A 16,793-nucleotide genomic window follows, 5' to 3' on the forward strand; every position below is an offset into this window, starting at 1 on the left:
TGCATCGTCTTCGGGAAAATCATCTCTACGCCACAATTGAAAAGTGCCTCTTTGAGCAAACGTCCTTACCCTTCTTGGGGTATATAATCACAGATTCCAGTCTGAAGATGGATCTGGAGAAGCTCTCTGTGGTACTCAAGTGGCCCCGTCCCGTTAGTATAAAAGCCATCCAGCGCTTCCTTGGATTCGCTAATTATTACCGACAGTTTGTTCCTCATTTTTCCACAGTGACCAAGCCCCTCACAGCCCTGACCCATAAAGGAACTAAGCCAAACAGCTGGTCTTCTGAAGCCGAGAACGCCTTCCTTGCCCTGAAACGCTCCTTTGCTTCAGCACCGGTCCTACATCGCCCGGTGGCCAGTAGGCCCTTTGTCCTTGAGGTTGATGCCTCCTCCACCGGAGCTGGGGCAGTTCTTTCCCAGCAGGCATCATCAGGCTGCCTGGTTCCCTTCGGGTTTTTTTCTAAATCCTTTTTGCCTGCAGAGTGCAATTACTCCATTGGAGACCGGGAGTTGCTGGCCATTAAGATGGCTCTGGAGGAATGGCGGTACCTGCTCGAAGGGGCAGTGCACCCCTTTACTATCTTCACGGACCACAAAAATTTGGCCTCTCTGCAATCCGCACAAAGACTCAATTCCAGACAAGTCAGATGGGCTCTGTACTTTTCTCGTTTCGACTTCAAGCTTCACTTCCGACCCGGCAATAAGAACATCAAAGTGGATGCACTCTCCAGGTCCTTGCACTCACCTGAGGAGGATGAGGGTTCTTCTTATATTATTGAGCCTGCCAAAGTTATCACCGTGGCACCGGTGAATTTCTCTACTCCTCCGCCAGGCAAGACCTTCGTTCCTCAGAACAAATGCTCAGAGGTGCTGTGCTGGGGGCATTCCTCCAAGGTTGCGGGGCACGTTGGAACCAAGAAGACCTTCTTGCTTCTCTCTCATTATTACTGGTGGCCTTCTCTCCGCCAAGACGTTATGGACTATGTAGCCTCTTGTACAATCTGTGCTCAGAACAAAGTACCCAGGAGCCTGCCTTCAGGTCTTCTGCACCCGTTATCTGCTCCGGAGGCTCCTTGGCGGCAAATTGCAATGGATTTCTTGACAGATTTGCCCCGTTCAGCTGGATGCATTACCATCTTAGTCGTAGCAGATCGCTTCTCCAAGATGGCCCATTTCATTCCATTGCCCGGACTGCCGTCAGCTCCAAGGTTTGCCGAGATCTTCATCCACCAGATTTTCAGGCTGCATGGACTTCCTCAATGGATTGTGTCTGATTGTGGGGTCCAGTTTACCTCTCGATTCTGGAGGGCTCTCTGTCGGCTTACGGGCACTTCTCTCGACTTCTCCTCTGTATATCACCCACAGACCAACGGGCGAGTGGAACGGGTTAATCAAGTTCTGACAACTTACCTACGTCACTTTTCCAACGCCCATCAGGACAACTGGGTCTCACTTCTACCTTGGGCAGAATTTGCCCATAATAATAATAAACCAAGTCGCCGTTTTTTGTGGCTTCTGGTCAGAATCCTGGTGTTCCGCTGACCTTTTCCACGTCATCAGGAGTTACCGCAGCAGATACTCTTGCCATGAAATTTTCGCAGGTCTGGAAGGAGACCAGGGAGGCACTCGTGAATGCCAGCGGCCGGTTTAAAAAACATGCGGACAAGAGATGAAAGGACCTTCCTCCGTACCATCCTGGCGACAAAGTCTGGCTTTTGACCAAGCACATCCACCTGAGAGTCCCTTCTTACAAGTTGAGTCCCTGATACATCGGTCCTTTCGAAGTACTTGGACGCATCAATGAGGTGGCTTATAAACTGAGGTTGCCGGCTTCTCTCCGGGTCCCTAACGCCTTTCATGTCTCGCTCCTGAAACCTGTGGTTTTCAATCGGTTCCAACCAACTCCCATTGCTTCTCCTTCACCAATTGGGTTGGATGACGTTTTTGAGGTAAAGGAAATTCTGGCTATGAAGAAAGTCAAGGGAAGGACTCTTTTTCTTATTGATTGGAAGGGATTTGGTCCCGAGGAGAGGTCCTGGGAGCCTCGAGAGAATGTTAATGCCCCTTTTATTCTGAAAAATTTTTTGGCCAATCTCAGGAGGGGGGGGCGTAAGGAGGGGAGTACTGTGACATCGGCTGCCTTGCCCGCCGATGCCCCATCAGCGGCGGCACCCGCCGCAGCCTCTTCTTACCAGCGCTCCTCCACCTGCGCGCTCTCTCGTCCTCGCTCCCCATCTGCTGTGGTGCCGTGCGCCGTCCTTAGGCCACGGGCACGCACCCGACCGCTCTCTTTACCTGGCGGTGGGTGTCGCTGAGGGGCTGGGCTTCGTGACCACTTCCTGGCAATGAGGTATTTCTGGCGTCCTCCCTATGGGGAAGACGCCTGGTGATTGTGTTGTATTCCTGCACAGTTTTGGCCCCTATAGGTTTCTATACTTCTCTTGTCTAGTTGTTTCCTCTGGCCCTGTTCGTGTCTTCCATGTCCTCGCTCCCTTACCATTCTCTCTGTCTGGTCCGCCTCATCTTGTCCTTGCATTCAACTTCGAGTCTCTCCTGCCTGTCATCTTTGTTCTTGCTTCCTGTCCGGTCTCCTTCCTCCCCTGGGTTCTTTCGTCCTCAGCTCGTTCTTTACTATATCTGCCCCTGGGGCTTCCACCTCTGTCCGTCCTCTTCGTCTGTGCCTCTCTCCTTCAGTCCTTCCTTCTCCGGTACCCCCTGCTCAGGTACCCCAGTCTCTGTCCGGCATCCCTGTTCCACTTCTTGTCCTGCTTGTCCTTCGAGCCGTCCCTCTTGGTTCCGGCTGTCACGGTCCTGACCCCTGCAGTCTTGCCCCTAACGATCCCTGTATAGGGGTCGGTCATCACCTGGCGCGTTCGGCCCAGGGGCTCCAGGTCCGTGACCCAGAGGGTCCACTCTTGGACGTAGTCTGCTCCTGAGCGTCACACCTGTTCACATGTCCCGGTTTTCCGAGTCATCTGCCGGGACATCAGACTTGTCTTTGGACGAGTCTGAGGTCAATGCCATTGTGGGATGCACGGTGGTATGTGGCAAAAAACTTTATTTGGTGGACTGGAAGACTCAGGGGGGAGGGGGCCCTAGGAGGGGGTTAATGTTAGGCGTCGGGTTCCTGCAGCGGCACAACAGGAATCCAGAGCCTCACATTCTGCGGCCTCCCATTCTCCTTCGACCACAGAGGAGCTTGCTCAACAGCCCCGTCGTTCCCGATGCTCTGCCCAGACCTGCTCTGTGGGTCTGGCTGTAGCTGCCACCTTTGGGTCAGCAATTGCAATGCAGGCTGTCCAGCAGCAAACCGCTCCAGAGGCTGTCCTTCTGTCACTCCACTGAGCATGCTCACGAGATGATCTCCCTTTGGAGATCGGGAGTCACATGCACAGGTCCTTCTCCAGATCTGATTGGTCCATCTCAGGGATCTGGTCCTGGCTATAAAAGGTTTGCGTGGCCGCTCGGCCATGTGCTAGTATAGACTCTAGTTGCTAACTGTGTGAATGATGATGGATGTATGGACTTGCAAATGACTCATTAAGATCCCCCTCCCTCTGATATTACGAGTGTCTATAGGGAACTAGTGATAGAGTCAGCGCCAGTCTTTGTGAAGGAACAGAGACCGCCCAGCGCACTCCGGGTGACGTTCAACCTGCGTGCGTTATACCGCCATAGAGTGCATCTGCCATTACATAGCAGCAGTCTAACATCTTCTGCACGGTGGACCCCGGGCGGCAAACGCACTTATTATTATTTATTATTTAGTGCGTTCCGCCGTCCCTAACACTTGAGGTCTAGTGTGAAGTTTCCACAATCAGTGATGGTTTGGGGAGAATCTATGGGGTATTGTCAAGAGGAAGATGAGACACCAGACCCAACAATGCAGACGAGCTGAAGCTGAAGGCTGCTTTGACCAGGGCTTCCATAACCCCTCAGCAGTGCCACAGGCTGATCGCCTCCATGCCACGCCACACTGATGCAGTAATTGATGCAAAAGGAGCCCCGACCAAGTGTTGAGTGCATTTACTGAATATACATTTCAGTAGGCCAACATTTCGGATTTTAAAATCATTTTTCAAGCTGGTGTTATAAAGTATTCTAATTTTCTGAGATAATGACTTTGGGTTTTCATTGGCTGTAAGCCATAATCATCAACATTAACATAAATAAACACTTGAAATAGATCACTCTATTTGTAATGACTTTATAATATGAGTTTCACTTTTTGTATTGATGAACTGATATAAATTAACTTTTTGATGATATTCTAATTTTATGAGAAGTACCTTAGATCCTTCTGCTGTCTCTTTGTCACCATCATGTATGTGCTCATGGAATGTTTACCTTGTAATAATGAAGATTTATATTTTATTTGAATTATAGCCTCTATCCTTTGTGGTTGTACTCTTCATGTCAATAGGTTCTTTATTGATTTTTAGTATGGCCATGCCAGTTTTTGCCTATTTCATGGGCTGAAACTATAATCCTAATAAACATATGGGTATTATTTAAATACATTTTGCTCACCTTATGCAAACCTACTGTGGATGATCTTTTGAGTTAAACTTTATCTAATAATGTTTGCAGCTTGCATTGTGAAATCTGGTGATAGATCTGGGTCGCCCTCCCAGGTATGTGGGGTACTCGGTACCGGGCCTCTAACTCAGAAGGGAAGGTGTCAGAGCAGCGGTGACCCGGTCCGTGGCCCAGGGCGCCCAAGTAAAAGGGAGAGTTAATGGTGGAATGTAGTGGATTAAATGAATAGTTCGTGACGCCACCTGTGGTGTTCGGCAAGGGAGGTGTTAAGCCGACGCTGCATGCAGATCCTCTGGGACTGGTGGTATGGTGCAGCAAAGATATTATAGCTCCCCACAGGTGGAGCTGTAGTCCCAGGGCAGTGTAGATGTAGAGGCAAAGGGAAGGCGTAGGTGATGCAATGTCGGGCACCAGGATGTAGCAGTGCCGGGTGTGTTGGCGCAGGACTAAGTGGAGGACACCAGAGCATGTAGTTCCAAAGCTTTACTCACAGTCTGTTGTGCAAACAGGTGCCAGCCTCCGTGCCGTGTCCTCCGAGTCAGGAACCCAGTCAACCTCCAGGCCAGATGGAATGCTCCTTTCCAACACTCTGCCAACATGTGCCTTTCTGAACGTCTCCTCTTATAGCGCCTATATATGAAGTACTCCTAGTACTGAGTTACACTGGAGATCCCCCTGTCCAATGTTCTTATGAACTTTCCTTGTGGGCAGACAGCTGAAGCCTGCTTCGGGGACTCCTTACTTCCTAAGTCCCGGCTCACTATTCAGTTGCTGTTGTGCCCCCAAGTCTGATGTGGGAATAAAGTATTGTTAACTTCTACTCCTCCGGTGTCTGCTGCAGGATCATTAGCATCCATACAACCTCGGGGACCGGGCCCCGGCCTTGCGCTTAGAACTTCTAGGAAGGGTTCTCCTCTAAACCACGTCCTCTGTTCTCCTTTACTCCTCACGTTCCGTACTAATCCTTTCTTTCTATGGAACAATCAGGTTTCCTTTCTATGTCTCTTTCCTGTGCCAGCAGACCCAGGTCACTGTGGCCTGCTGCAGCACTTCCTTCATCCATCCCTCTCCCAGGGATCTTCTCTGTCTCACTCTCTGTCCTTCTGCATCCTCATTCACTCCCAGTGACTGAATGACTGAATGACTGAATCCCTAAAATCTTTCCGCTTTTTGTATTATAAACTAACTCCACTCACCTCCCAGCACGTTTCGTGTTCCAAGCAGGGAGCCACCAATGGGTGCTTTGCTATACTCCAAGCAGGGAGCCGCCGAAGGTGCTTTGCTGCACTACTTTGTGGTGTGGGGTGCAGGTGTTGGAGTGTGGTTGGGAGTCTCCACCTTACCTGGATGGTGGGGTACCACACCTCAAGAGGAGGTGCAGTACCTCTGTGGCGACTGAGCCTCAGGGGCGCCACAGATCCATTTCAATCAAACATGAAAAAATGAAACTGAGCACTGGGAGGGGAGGCAGATAGTAGCATCAGAGGGCAGAGTGTTGTGGGAGCAGCTGCAGATGGTGGGTCTTCTGCTATAGGTAGTAATGCTGTTGGTGCAGCTAAGGAGATGTTGTCAGGGTGGTAATGTGAGACAGATAAAGGACACATGTGACCACCCCAGAACAATTCTGACTTTTTCTATAGGCATTTAATTTTGAGCAGAACTGTGGTGGTCTACTTTTTTGTCACTATGACGCAGCTATTTTATGATTGGAGGTAAAGTACTCTATAAGTGCCAGTGAACACCATACAGTTTACATTTAGATGACCTATGGTATAAAGAAATGGAAATTTGATACTTGCTTCTTTTTGTACTATAAATGCAGCGATTGCCTGAAAATAGTAAAACATATTGTTAAACATTTGTGTCATGGAGCACACAGCAAAAGCATGACATACCTTGTTTTGCAAATTCTTCAAATAAATTCAAACTTGTGATACTTGGGCCAGTAAATATTATGTAATTTTTTCCGTATGAATTCTGACACAAGCTCTTAGCTACAGTGCTGTGCAGTTGTGTCTTGTTTTTCAGGGTGTCAAGGCCGTCTGTACCACTCCCTTCCTTCAAATGAACAAAGATCTTTAAAAAAAGATAAATAATTAACATTGTATTCATTAATAAGAAAAACTTGTAAATTAATGTGTAAATAAAATAATCAAAATGCATTTGATTTTAAAAAGTAATATTACATTTACCTAAATAGCACCTGCATTTAAAGTGAATTTGTCAGCAGGTTTTCACCCCTCAAACTATTTATATGCCTATGTAGCTCCTGTACAGACCATTCCAGCCATACCTCTGGTTGGCTAGTCTATTCCCCTGTGATAAGAGAAATCTGCGTTTGAATCGATATGCAATGGAAGCTGAAGGTGCTTTGGATGCTGGGAGCACTTCTCAAGGCTATGACACTCCGGCTCTATTCCCGCCCAGCAATGATTTCCCCTGCTTGATTGGCAGCATCTTTGCTGTTTGACTTCAAGGAAAGGAGTTGTCAGTCAAGCAGAAGGACGCAAGAAGTTTCAAAAGTGCTTCCAGTCATGCATAGCACGTCATTTCCAAGAGCTACATGTGCATATACTGTAAATAATTGAGGGGTGGAATCCTGCGGATATAAATTTAATGGTTCTTAAAGACAATTTATTACAGTAGAAAACATCTGACCCTACATTAGAGTATCAGAAATCATCCTCAATTTATTGTTTATTATCATTAAATTCCCTGACTCCCCTAAGCTAATGTCAATACTTTATACAAGAATTCAGCATCTGAGATCACATGTTTATGGTCTTGTATCTCCATTCTCCTAGTTCTATTCAGTCCTGGGCCCTGGCACAGAAAACATCCTGATACCTTGATTGATGAGAAAATTATTTCAGCAGATACTGCCAGAAGCAGAGACAGCTACCGGACAAGATGGACGTCTAGTCTAAGGCCTGTATGTGAAAAGAATCTGTCAGCAGATTCAGAACACAAGCAGCATACTTTACACAGATCTTCCACACCTGATGAGGATGCGGATCTTACTGTAAAATACATTTCTGAATGGCTGATTAATCCTTTCTGAAAGTGGATACTCAAACCTAGCCTGACCGACAATCTCCACAGTGCCCTTCTTCCCAGCTGCTGCCAAAATCTCACATTGCACAACATTATTCAATTATCCAGCTGATTGGATTGTGTCTTAGTGTTGTGTGTGCCCTTTGCACAACTACACCGTGTGAGCATATACTTTACACATCATCCCAATCTTGCTATTTAGTTTTACATTAGGGAGCGTGCCCTTTGATATTTTTTACACATTGAAATTAAGGAAGTCTAGTTTCTGTGAGTATGATGACTGCATTTGTCTAGGAAGTCAAGTCTAGTTTTCTATTTACTTACAGGGGGGCGGAGGAACTGTATTTTTTTCCAATGTATACATGAAGTAGCCAATCGAAATAATTTCCACAACTAAGGGCAGTCCTCAGTTATTATATAGTCCATAAACCAACAATATAAAATGGATAACAAACTGACTGCAGGCCACACACCAAAATACAGGAAAAGTTATTTGTTCTTGCCACCTTATTGGCCCTATATTTCTCTGCGTCTGCTAACCTTAAAACACCCTGCTTCTACAGCAGCTCCTATACAAAAATGTGATACAAGGCAGGGGTGTCCCCTTTTGCACTTGCTATGGAGCCTCTCGCCATCCAGCCTGATCATACATGGTGTACAATAGGTTCAACACAATAGAAATTAAGAAATCAACTTTTTGGATACAAACATAAAAAAAGGTTCAATCTAGAGATCCGTGTATTGTAAACCAATTGACTGGCCCACATACCTTAGATGAGACCACCCAAAAAAACATTAAAAAGTCCATTGTCTATAGCCAAGTCTGCAGATATATCTGTTCCAGCCCAATAGACAACGATGACTAGTTAACACATCTTAAAAAGACATTTTTAAACCAAGGTTAACGTCCCACCTCCATTGATCATAAAATCACTATAACCACAAAGATTCCTAGAAGTAAACAACTTTAATACGGAAAAAAAACAATTGTATACCTCTGGTGGTGACCTATAACCGACAGAGAAACTGCTAGGAAACGTTACCATATCCTACACAAGGAAGACCGGCTGAAGATAATATTCAAGCACTCTCCTTTGCTATTCTACAGACAACCTACAAATTTAAGAAAAACCTTGATCAGAAGCTCAATGCCGTCTGATACACCAAGAGGAACTTATACTTGAAATGTGAAGAGCTGCAAAACATGTACTCATGTAAAGACCACAGACAGGATACAGATCAACAATGTACAGCAGGACTATAAGATTCCCAGGATATGCACATGTTCTTCTTCCAAAGTGTTGTACTGTGCACTATGTATCGTATTGGGGGTCTATATGTTGGAGAAACAGGACAGAAACTGTAAGCAATAATGAGGTCTCATTCCCACACAATTACAGACAGAAAAAAAAAACCATCCACCTATGTCCAAACATAACTGTGGTCCAGCATACAACATAAACCATATGAAATTGGTTATATTTAAAGGCAACTTCAAATCACAAAAATACCGAAGGGTCTGGGAATATAAATTTGATACTCGAGTGCCTGAGTCTTTGATACCCTCCACACAAGGCTAAATCTGTCACAAGGATTTATGACACTACAGAATCTGAGGAATCTGCTGAGACAGTGAAGGCATCAGGTTTCTGATCTTACATGGAAATTGGGACAATAAATCTTTCACACAACTTATCTAAGCTAATTAAGGATTCACTCTCTTCTCCCAGTTTGCTTGTTATTTATATAGTTCCATTTATTTTGTCATGTCTCTGCTCTTTTTGTGTATAGTGTGTTTCTTCAGATACTTTATTATACCATGCCTGATGAAGATACCCAAGTAGTCTTGAAAGCTGAGTCAGGCGTTGACTTCTAGGGCTGCAGCTCCTAGGCAGGTTAGGAGGAGTTAAATTTTTGCTGAACGTAGCTTGTTGATTGCCTGTGGTCACATGCTGCAGGAGAACCAGTCATGTGAGCTCTTTCCCTATTTAAGATGGCTCAGCTGATCAGGGGACGCCAGAAATAGTTTCCGCTATACTGGTCTAGGAGAAGGGACACATTCTGGTGTACTGATTATTACCAAAGTTGTTGCAAGCAGAGTTAGCTTTATCCTTCCCTTTTTCCCTAGGCGTCTTTATATTACTTTGTTGCCTCTTAGGCTTTACACTTTATGTCCTTTTGTGTATTTCCCTGAGAGTATGTTGCGTGACTGTTTCAGTTCTGCCCTGTCTGTCTTGTTTTGTATTTCCCCATACACGTTACTGACTAATGCTGCTTAAGAGCATAGTAAGGAATAAAGCTCAGGCATCTTCACTCTCTGGAAAAATCTCGGGTACAGAGATAGCTAGGGACACCTAGCCTTAGGGCAGTGTTCCCCATCTCCAGTCCTCAAGAGCCTCCAACAGGTTATGTTTTCAGGATTGTCCTTAAAATTGCACAGGTGAGATCTGCTCACTTGCACAGGCAATAATTCCACCACCTGGGCGATACTAATGAAATTCTCAAAACCTGACCTGTTGGTGGCTCTGGAGGACTGGAGTTGGGGAACACTGCCTTAGGGTAAGACTAGGAGCACCCTTGCTATCCCATAGTCACACCGTGACATTATTGCTGGTCTTACTTTTCCCTACACTTCAGTATGGGTCTGTCTATGGTTCTTGAGAGCCGAATGCAGGCTTTGTTTCTACAGGTGGCTGAATTAAAGGGGGCAGCTCAGCAGAGAGCTCAGTCTACCACACTGGATCAATCTGCTCAGGAACCCAAACTGCCTCTTCAGGACAGATTTTTAGGGGAGCGCAGTCAGTTTGTTGCTTTCAGAGAGGCGTGTAAGTTGCATTTTTATTTGCAACTGGAGGGTGGGAATTATTATTTGTCTATTGAGTGGAGACCCACATGTATCCTTACCCTCTGATTTACCTGTTTTTTTTGAAAGTGGACGGATTTCTCTCAGCTCTCAGGCTAATCTATGATATTCCTGATGGAACATCATTGGACAAATGTATGATCCATTCTCTGCACAGGATTACTGTGCTGAGTTTCAGCGCTGGTCCATGAATGCACAGTGGAATGACTCTGTGCTGAAAAGCCAGTTTTTCCAGGATTTATCTAAGAGAGTGAAGGAGGCTTTGCTTATGTATGAGACTCCCCCTTCTTTGAAGTGGAGCTATGGCTTTAGTAATATGTATTGACAGGCATTTTAGGCAGAGGTCCCATGAAACCAAAAATCCTGGGAGGGTTTTTCTATACCTGTATTACCATATGCCACGTCACCCGAGTCCATGCAGAAGTTTAGGAGGATGTTCCATTGAAAGAAAACCCTTATTCCACTCAAAAGGGGTAGAGTGTTTTTTTTGTGGTAAAACAGGACACTTGGTCAGTCCTGTCCCTCAGTGCCAAAAGAGTGACAGCAGCTGGAAAACTCTTACATCCAGGTTGTTCAGGGGACCTCAACCTGAGTCTACCTATATCTTTCACCATGGTGTCTCAATGTTTGATGCCTGCCAGGGTTACGATTGGGGGTCAGAAGAATTCTGTTTCCATATTTCTTGATAGTGGTTCTGGGGAAAATATGACTGACACGGAGTTCGTCCGTTCTTCAGGATTGGATTTGAAAAAAACTGTCCAATCCAGTCCAAATTGTTGCCTCTGATTCTTCACCTCTGACTCAGGGAGACTGAAACTCCGCATAGGGGTACTTCTTTCAGGGAGCATATTATGTATGCTCTTGGGGGTCTCCCTGCACAAGTAGTGTCGGGATTTCCTTGGTTAGCCCTCCATAATCCCAGTGTTGATTGGCAGACTCAGCAGATAACCAAATGAAGCCCGTATTATATGGACCACTGTTTAGGAACCTGTATTTCTGCGGTTACCACAAGCCTTCCTGGCCCTCTCTCTGATTTTATGACATAGTCTCAGAGAATGGATGTCAGGAGTTTCCACCACATAGGCCCTATGACTGTACTATAAGGTTGATTCAAGGAGCCAAAGTGCAAATTTTACAATTTATCTGGTCCAAAGAGATTAGCTCTAAAGGAGTATATAAATGAGAGTCTAGTTAAAGGATATATTAGGCCGTCTTCATAGCCAGTAGCAGCGGGGTTCTTTGTCAAAAAGAAGGATGGTGGGTAAAGGCTGTGCCTGGACTTTAGGTAGCTCAATCAAATTACAGTCTGGGATCTGTACCTTCTCCTACTCATTGCTGACCTGTTTAATCAGATTGCAGGAGCTAAATGGTTCTCTAAATGGGACCCAAGGGGGGCCTATAATCTGATCCAGATCAAACAGGGGGATGAGTAGAAATCAGCCTTTAACACCCCGGAGGGACAATTTGAAAATCTTGATTTTGGTCTCACCAACACGCCTGCTGTATTCCAACAATTTGTTAATGATTTTTTTTCTCGTCTTTTAGGGAGGTTTATTATTATTTACGTTGATGACATTCTTATACACTCACAGGATTATGTGTCTCATACAAAAATTGTCAGGCAGGTACTGCGTATTCTGAGAGAGAATAAAGTGCATTCTAAACTTGGGAAGGGTGTTGTCGCGACTCTGTTGTTGGGTGTCCTGGGACCAGGGGCTCCTTCCCCATCTCCAAGGCTAGGGGCGCCCTTCAAGAACAATCAACAACAACTCCAGCCATGCAGCGGGGAGATATGTGTCAGTACGCTTAACCCCTTTACCCCCAAGGGTGGTTTGCACGTTCATGACAGGGCCAATTTTTACAATTCTGACCACTTTCACTTTATGAGGTAATAACTCTGGAACGCTTCCATAGATCCTGGTGATTCTGACATTGTTTTTCTCGTGACATATTGTATTTCAGGTTAGTGGTAAAAATTCATTCATATAACTTGCGTTTATTTGTGAAAAAAATGGAAATTTGGTGAAAATTTTGAAAATTTTGCCATTTTCCAAGTTTGAATTTTTATGCCCTTAAATCACAGAGATATGTCACACAAAATACTTAAGTAATATTTCCCACATGTTTACTTTACATCAGCACAATTTTGGAACCAAATTTTTTTTTTGTTAGGAAGTTGTAAGGGTTAAAAGTTGACCAGCGATTTCTCATTTTTGCAACACCATTTTTTTTTAGGGTCCACATCACAATTGAAGTCACTTTGAGGGGTCTATATGATAGAAAATACCAAAAAGTGACACCATTCTAAATACTGCACCCCTCAAGGTGCTCAAAGCCACATTCAATAAGTTTATTTTATTAACACTTCAGGTGCTTCACAGGAATTTTTTGAATGTTTAAAAAAAAAATGAACATTAACTTTTTTTCACAAAAAAATTAATTCAGGTCCAATTTTTTTTATTTTACCAAGGGTAACAGGAGAAATTGGACCCCAAAAGTTATTGTGCAATTTGTCCTGAGTACGCCGATACCTCACATGTGGGGGTAAAGCACTATTTGGGCGCATGGCAGAGCTCGGAAGGGAAGCAGCGCCATTTGACTTTTTTGTCTGGAATTGAGATCGGACGCCATGTGGCGTTTGGAAAGCCCCTGATGTGCCAAAACAGAGGAAACCCCAGAGTGACACCATTTTGGAAACTAGACCCCCCCAACAAACTTATCTAGATGTGTGGTGAGAACTTTTTATTTTCCCAAGGGTAACACAACCCAAAAGTTATTGTGAAATTTGTCCTGAGTACGCTGATATCCCATATGTGGGAGAAAACTACTGTATGGGCACACGTCGGGGCTCGGAAGGGAAGTAGTGATGTTTTGGAATGCAGACTTTGATGGAATGGTCTGCGGGTGTCATGTTGCCTTTGGAGAGTCCCTGATGTGCCTAAACTGTGGAAACCCCCACAAGTGACCCCATTTTGGAAATTAAACCCCCCCAAGGAACTTATCTAGATGTGTGGTGAGCACTTTGAACCCCCAAGTGCTTCACAGAAGTTTATAACGCCCGGGCATCAAAATAAAAAAAATCATATTTTTTCCATAAACGTGATCTTTTAGTCCCCAATTTTTTTTATTTTCCCAAGGGTAACAGGAGAAATTGGACCCCAAAAGTTGTTGTCCAATTTGTCCTGAGTACGCGGATATCCCATATGTCGGAGAAAACTACTGTATGGGCACACATCGGGGCTCGGAAGGGAATTAGTGACGTTTTGTTATGCAGACTTTGATGGTATGGTCTGCGGGTGTCATGTCACGTTTGGAGAGCCCCTGATGTGCCTAAACTGTTGAAACCCCCCATGAGTGACCCCATTTTGGAAACTAGACCCTCCAAGGAACTTATCTAGATGTGTGGTGAGCACTTTGATCCCCCAAGTGCTTCACAGAAGTTTAAAATGTAGAGCCATTAAAATAAAAAAATCATATTTTTTCCACAAAAATAATATTTTTGCCCCCAATTTTTTATTTTACCAAGGGTAACAGGAGAAATTGGACCCCAAAAGTTGTTGTGCAAATTGTCCTGAGTAGGCTGATATGTGCGGGTAAAAAACTGTTTGGGCGCATGGCAGAGCTTGGAAGGGAAGGAGCACCGTTTGACTTTTTCAACGCAGAATTGGCTGGAATTAAGATCAGATGCCATGTTGCGTTTGGAGAGCATCTGATGTGCCTAAACAGTGGAAACCCCCCAAATCTAAGTCCAACCCTAACCCCAACACACCCCTAATCTTAATCCTAGCCCTAATCCTAACCCTAGCCCTAACTCTAACCCTAACCCTAATGGGAAAATGGAATTAAATACATTTTTTTCAAATTTTATAATTTTTCCCTAACTAAAGGGGTGATAAAGGGGGTTTTGATTTACTACTTATGGCAGTTTTTTTTGTTTGGCAGCTGTCATTCGCTAAAAGACACTTTTAATAAAAAAAAAGTGAACAACAACAAGGGGACGGGGCTTCGGAGGTGTAGGAGGGGTCAAATGAGGGAGTTGGGGGGGACTATAAGAGGGTGTCACCATCTTATTAGGGCAACCATTTTGGGTGCCCCATCATAGTAGGAACAAGCTCAGATTCTACCTTACATCATGGACGTTGAAGCGATCCTTCAGCAGCTGAGAGCGGCTGCGAGCTCCAGGGGCGCAGGATGGCTGCAGGCTTCACTACAGGGCCTGTTGCAGGAAGGGGGGACCACTCATCCACAAGGCCATGGCGACGGGCGATGGCCTCGGAGAGCTAGGCCTCCGGAGCGCCTCAGCCCAGAGGTAACCCCCCGGGTTCGGCGCCACGTGTTAGGAGCCCCTCCGGGGACCCTCCAGCTGGCGCCTCGTGCCATGGGCCTAGGACACGGGGACAGAGGGCTGGGAGGAATCCTGGGTTGAGGCGGGACCTGCAGCGGGGGGAGGTGTCGGCTTCCCCCTCCACACATGCGTCTATGGCCGCTGAGGAGCCGGGAGCAGGTGCGGCTGGTGCCCAGCCAGGAACGGGTCCAGCTCGGCTGAATCGTCAGGGAGCACGGGGGCTGGTTTCCATGGTGCCTTCACCTGGGAGCAGGAGAGGAAGACCCGCCCACACAGCAGCTGCGCGCGGGGGAGGAGAGCAGAGGGAGCAGGACCACCCAACGTGCACCAGGCTGCACGGCTGAACGAGGGGACGGCAGCGCTTGGGGACGGGAGCACGGAGCCAGTAGGACAAACCAGCATGCATGATGCTGCACGGCCGAATGAGGGGTATGCAGTGCCATGGGAGCTACAACGCAGAGCAGCCGGTGAGTGGCAGAGTGCTACACCCGCCCACCATATGGCTGCTGCTGCTACTGCTGCAGTGATTCAAGGAGACAGGCAAACTGATATGCCTGCGTGGGATGGGGGAGAGGGTGGGGGTGTGGTGTACCAGAGGGGTTTCCTGCCTGAAAGGGGGGATGCTGAAGCTGGGAGGGGGATGATGGGTTACATGGCCCACGAGCAATATACTACATACCCGGCGCTGTCAGGGGGACAGGACGGGTCACATCAGCGCATGATGCCCACGATGGACACAGCGGTCAATCCGGGCCGGCTGCATGGAGCTCCGTCGGAAGCTATTGCCAGGAGCAGAAGATCTTCAAGCATGCACCAAGGACATCAGGACCCTGGATCGACGGCCGCTGGGGACACAGCACCCAGGCAGCTAAGTGAGAGGAACTCTGTAAATTACTTACAGCCATCATTAGCCTCTGATGTAAATGCACATGGGGAATTGTCGGCAGGGGGGCTAGTGCCGGCATGGGGTTGTTTTTTCAAGGTTTGAGAGATTTGGTTAGGTCATGGGATGCAGGGACAGGTCAGGGGGAGCCGTCGCCGCTGTCAGCTTGGGTAGGGTCAACGAGGGATAGTGGGTCATTGAAGAGTAGAATTCCACCGGGTCCGTTAGGGAAAAGATATGGAAGGGGGAGTACGTGGAAATTTTTTCGTTGCTCCCATTGGATCGCTTTAATTTAGATAGGGTTCGGAGGGATGACTCAAAAAAAGAGGATGAGGAGAAAAGGAGGTTTCGGCTCATCCCCCGAACATTTTCAAACTGGTTACAGGCATTCGCTATACTAGCTAGCGTGATTGGGGAAAAATCACCGGAAAGTTGTTCACCCATTTTTTGTTATATGGATGCTATTGGCGAGACTTATAGAGTGTATGGGGGTCAGGGTTGGCTTAGGTATGATGAACAATTCCGGCAGTTAGACCTAGCATCCGCTGGGACCACAAAGATATAGCATTATGGATGAGAGTAACGGTCCCGGTCAAATCAGGACAAGGAACGCAGCTTTTTTCCGGGGGCACCAGGGGTTCGGGGCAGTCAGGGCACTCAGTGGCATTGCAAAAGGGACTGTGCTTCTCCTTTAACGATGGTGCATCTAAATTCGGGACAAAATGTAAGTTCAAACATGAATGTTCTTCATGTGGAGGCAGTCACGGGGCAGCAAAGTGCTTTAGGGGTGGGAAACAGAGAGGGTCTGACGGATTTGAAAAAAGGGGTGACTCCAGTGCGACTGTCAGAGATGGAGCGGTATCTAAATAAGTACCCGGATAAGGATGTAGCGGTATTGTTACAGGATGGTTTTAGGGACGGGTTTCGGATCCCCTTTGTGGATGTTGAGGTGAAGTTGTCAACCAAGAATTTGTAGTCGGCCAGAGAATTCCCTGAAGTGGTCACGGAAAAATTGAATAAAGAAGTGGCATTGGGGAGAATGGCAGGGCCGTTTAGATCCCCATCTGTGGATAATTTGAGAGTTTCACCATTGGGGGTAGTGCCTAA

General features: G+C 46.4%; 1 protein-coding gene across 2 annotated transcripts in view; it reads right to left on the minus strand.

Annotated features, from left to right (window-relative positions):
- Positions 1 to 16,793, minus strand: part of PGBD5 (piggyBac transposable element derived 5) — a 669,748-nt gene that overhangs the window by 409,784 nt on the left and 243,171 nt on the right. For both annotated transcript variants that reach the window (XM_073551842.1, XM_073551843.1), the window contains exon 4: positions 6,437 to 6,617. In XM_073551842.1, coding sequence (XP_073407943.1) covers positions 6,437 to 6,617 — 181 coding nt within the window. The remainder of the gene's footprint in view (positions 1 to 6,436; positions 6,618 to 16,793) is intronic.

The sequence above is a fragment of the Dendrobates tinctorius genome, unplaced genomic scaffold (genome assembly GCF_039654945.1).
Source record: "Dendrobates tinctorius isolate UK_male_01 unplaced genomic scaffold, ASM3965494v1 ptg000181l, whole genome shotgun sequence".
NCBI classification, from domain to species: Eukaryota; Metazoa; Chordata; class Amphibia; order Anura; family Dendrobatidae; genus Dendrobates; species Dendrobates tinctorius.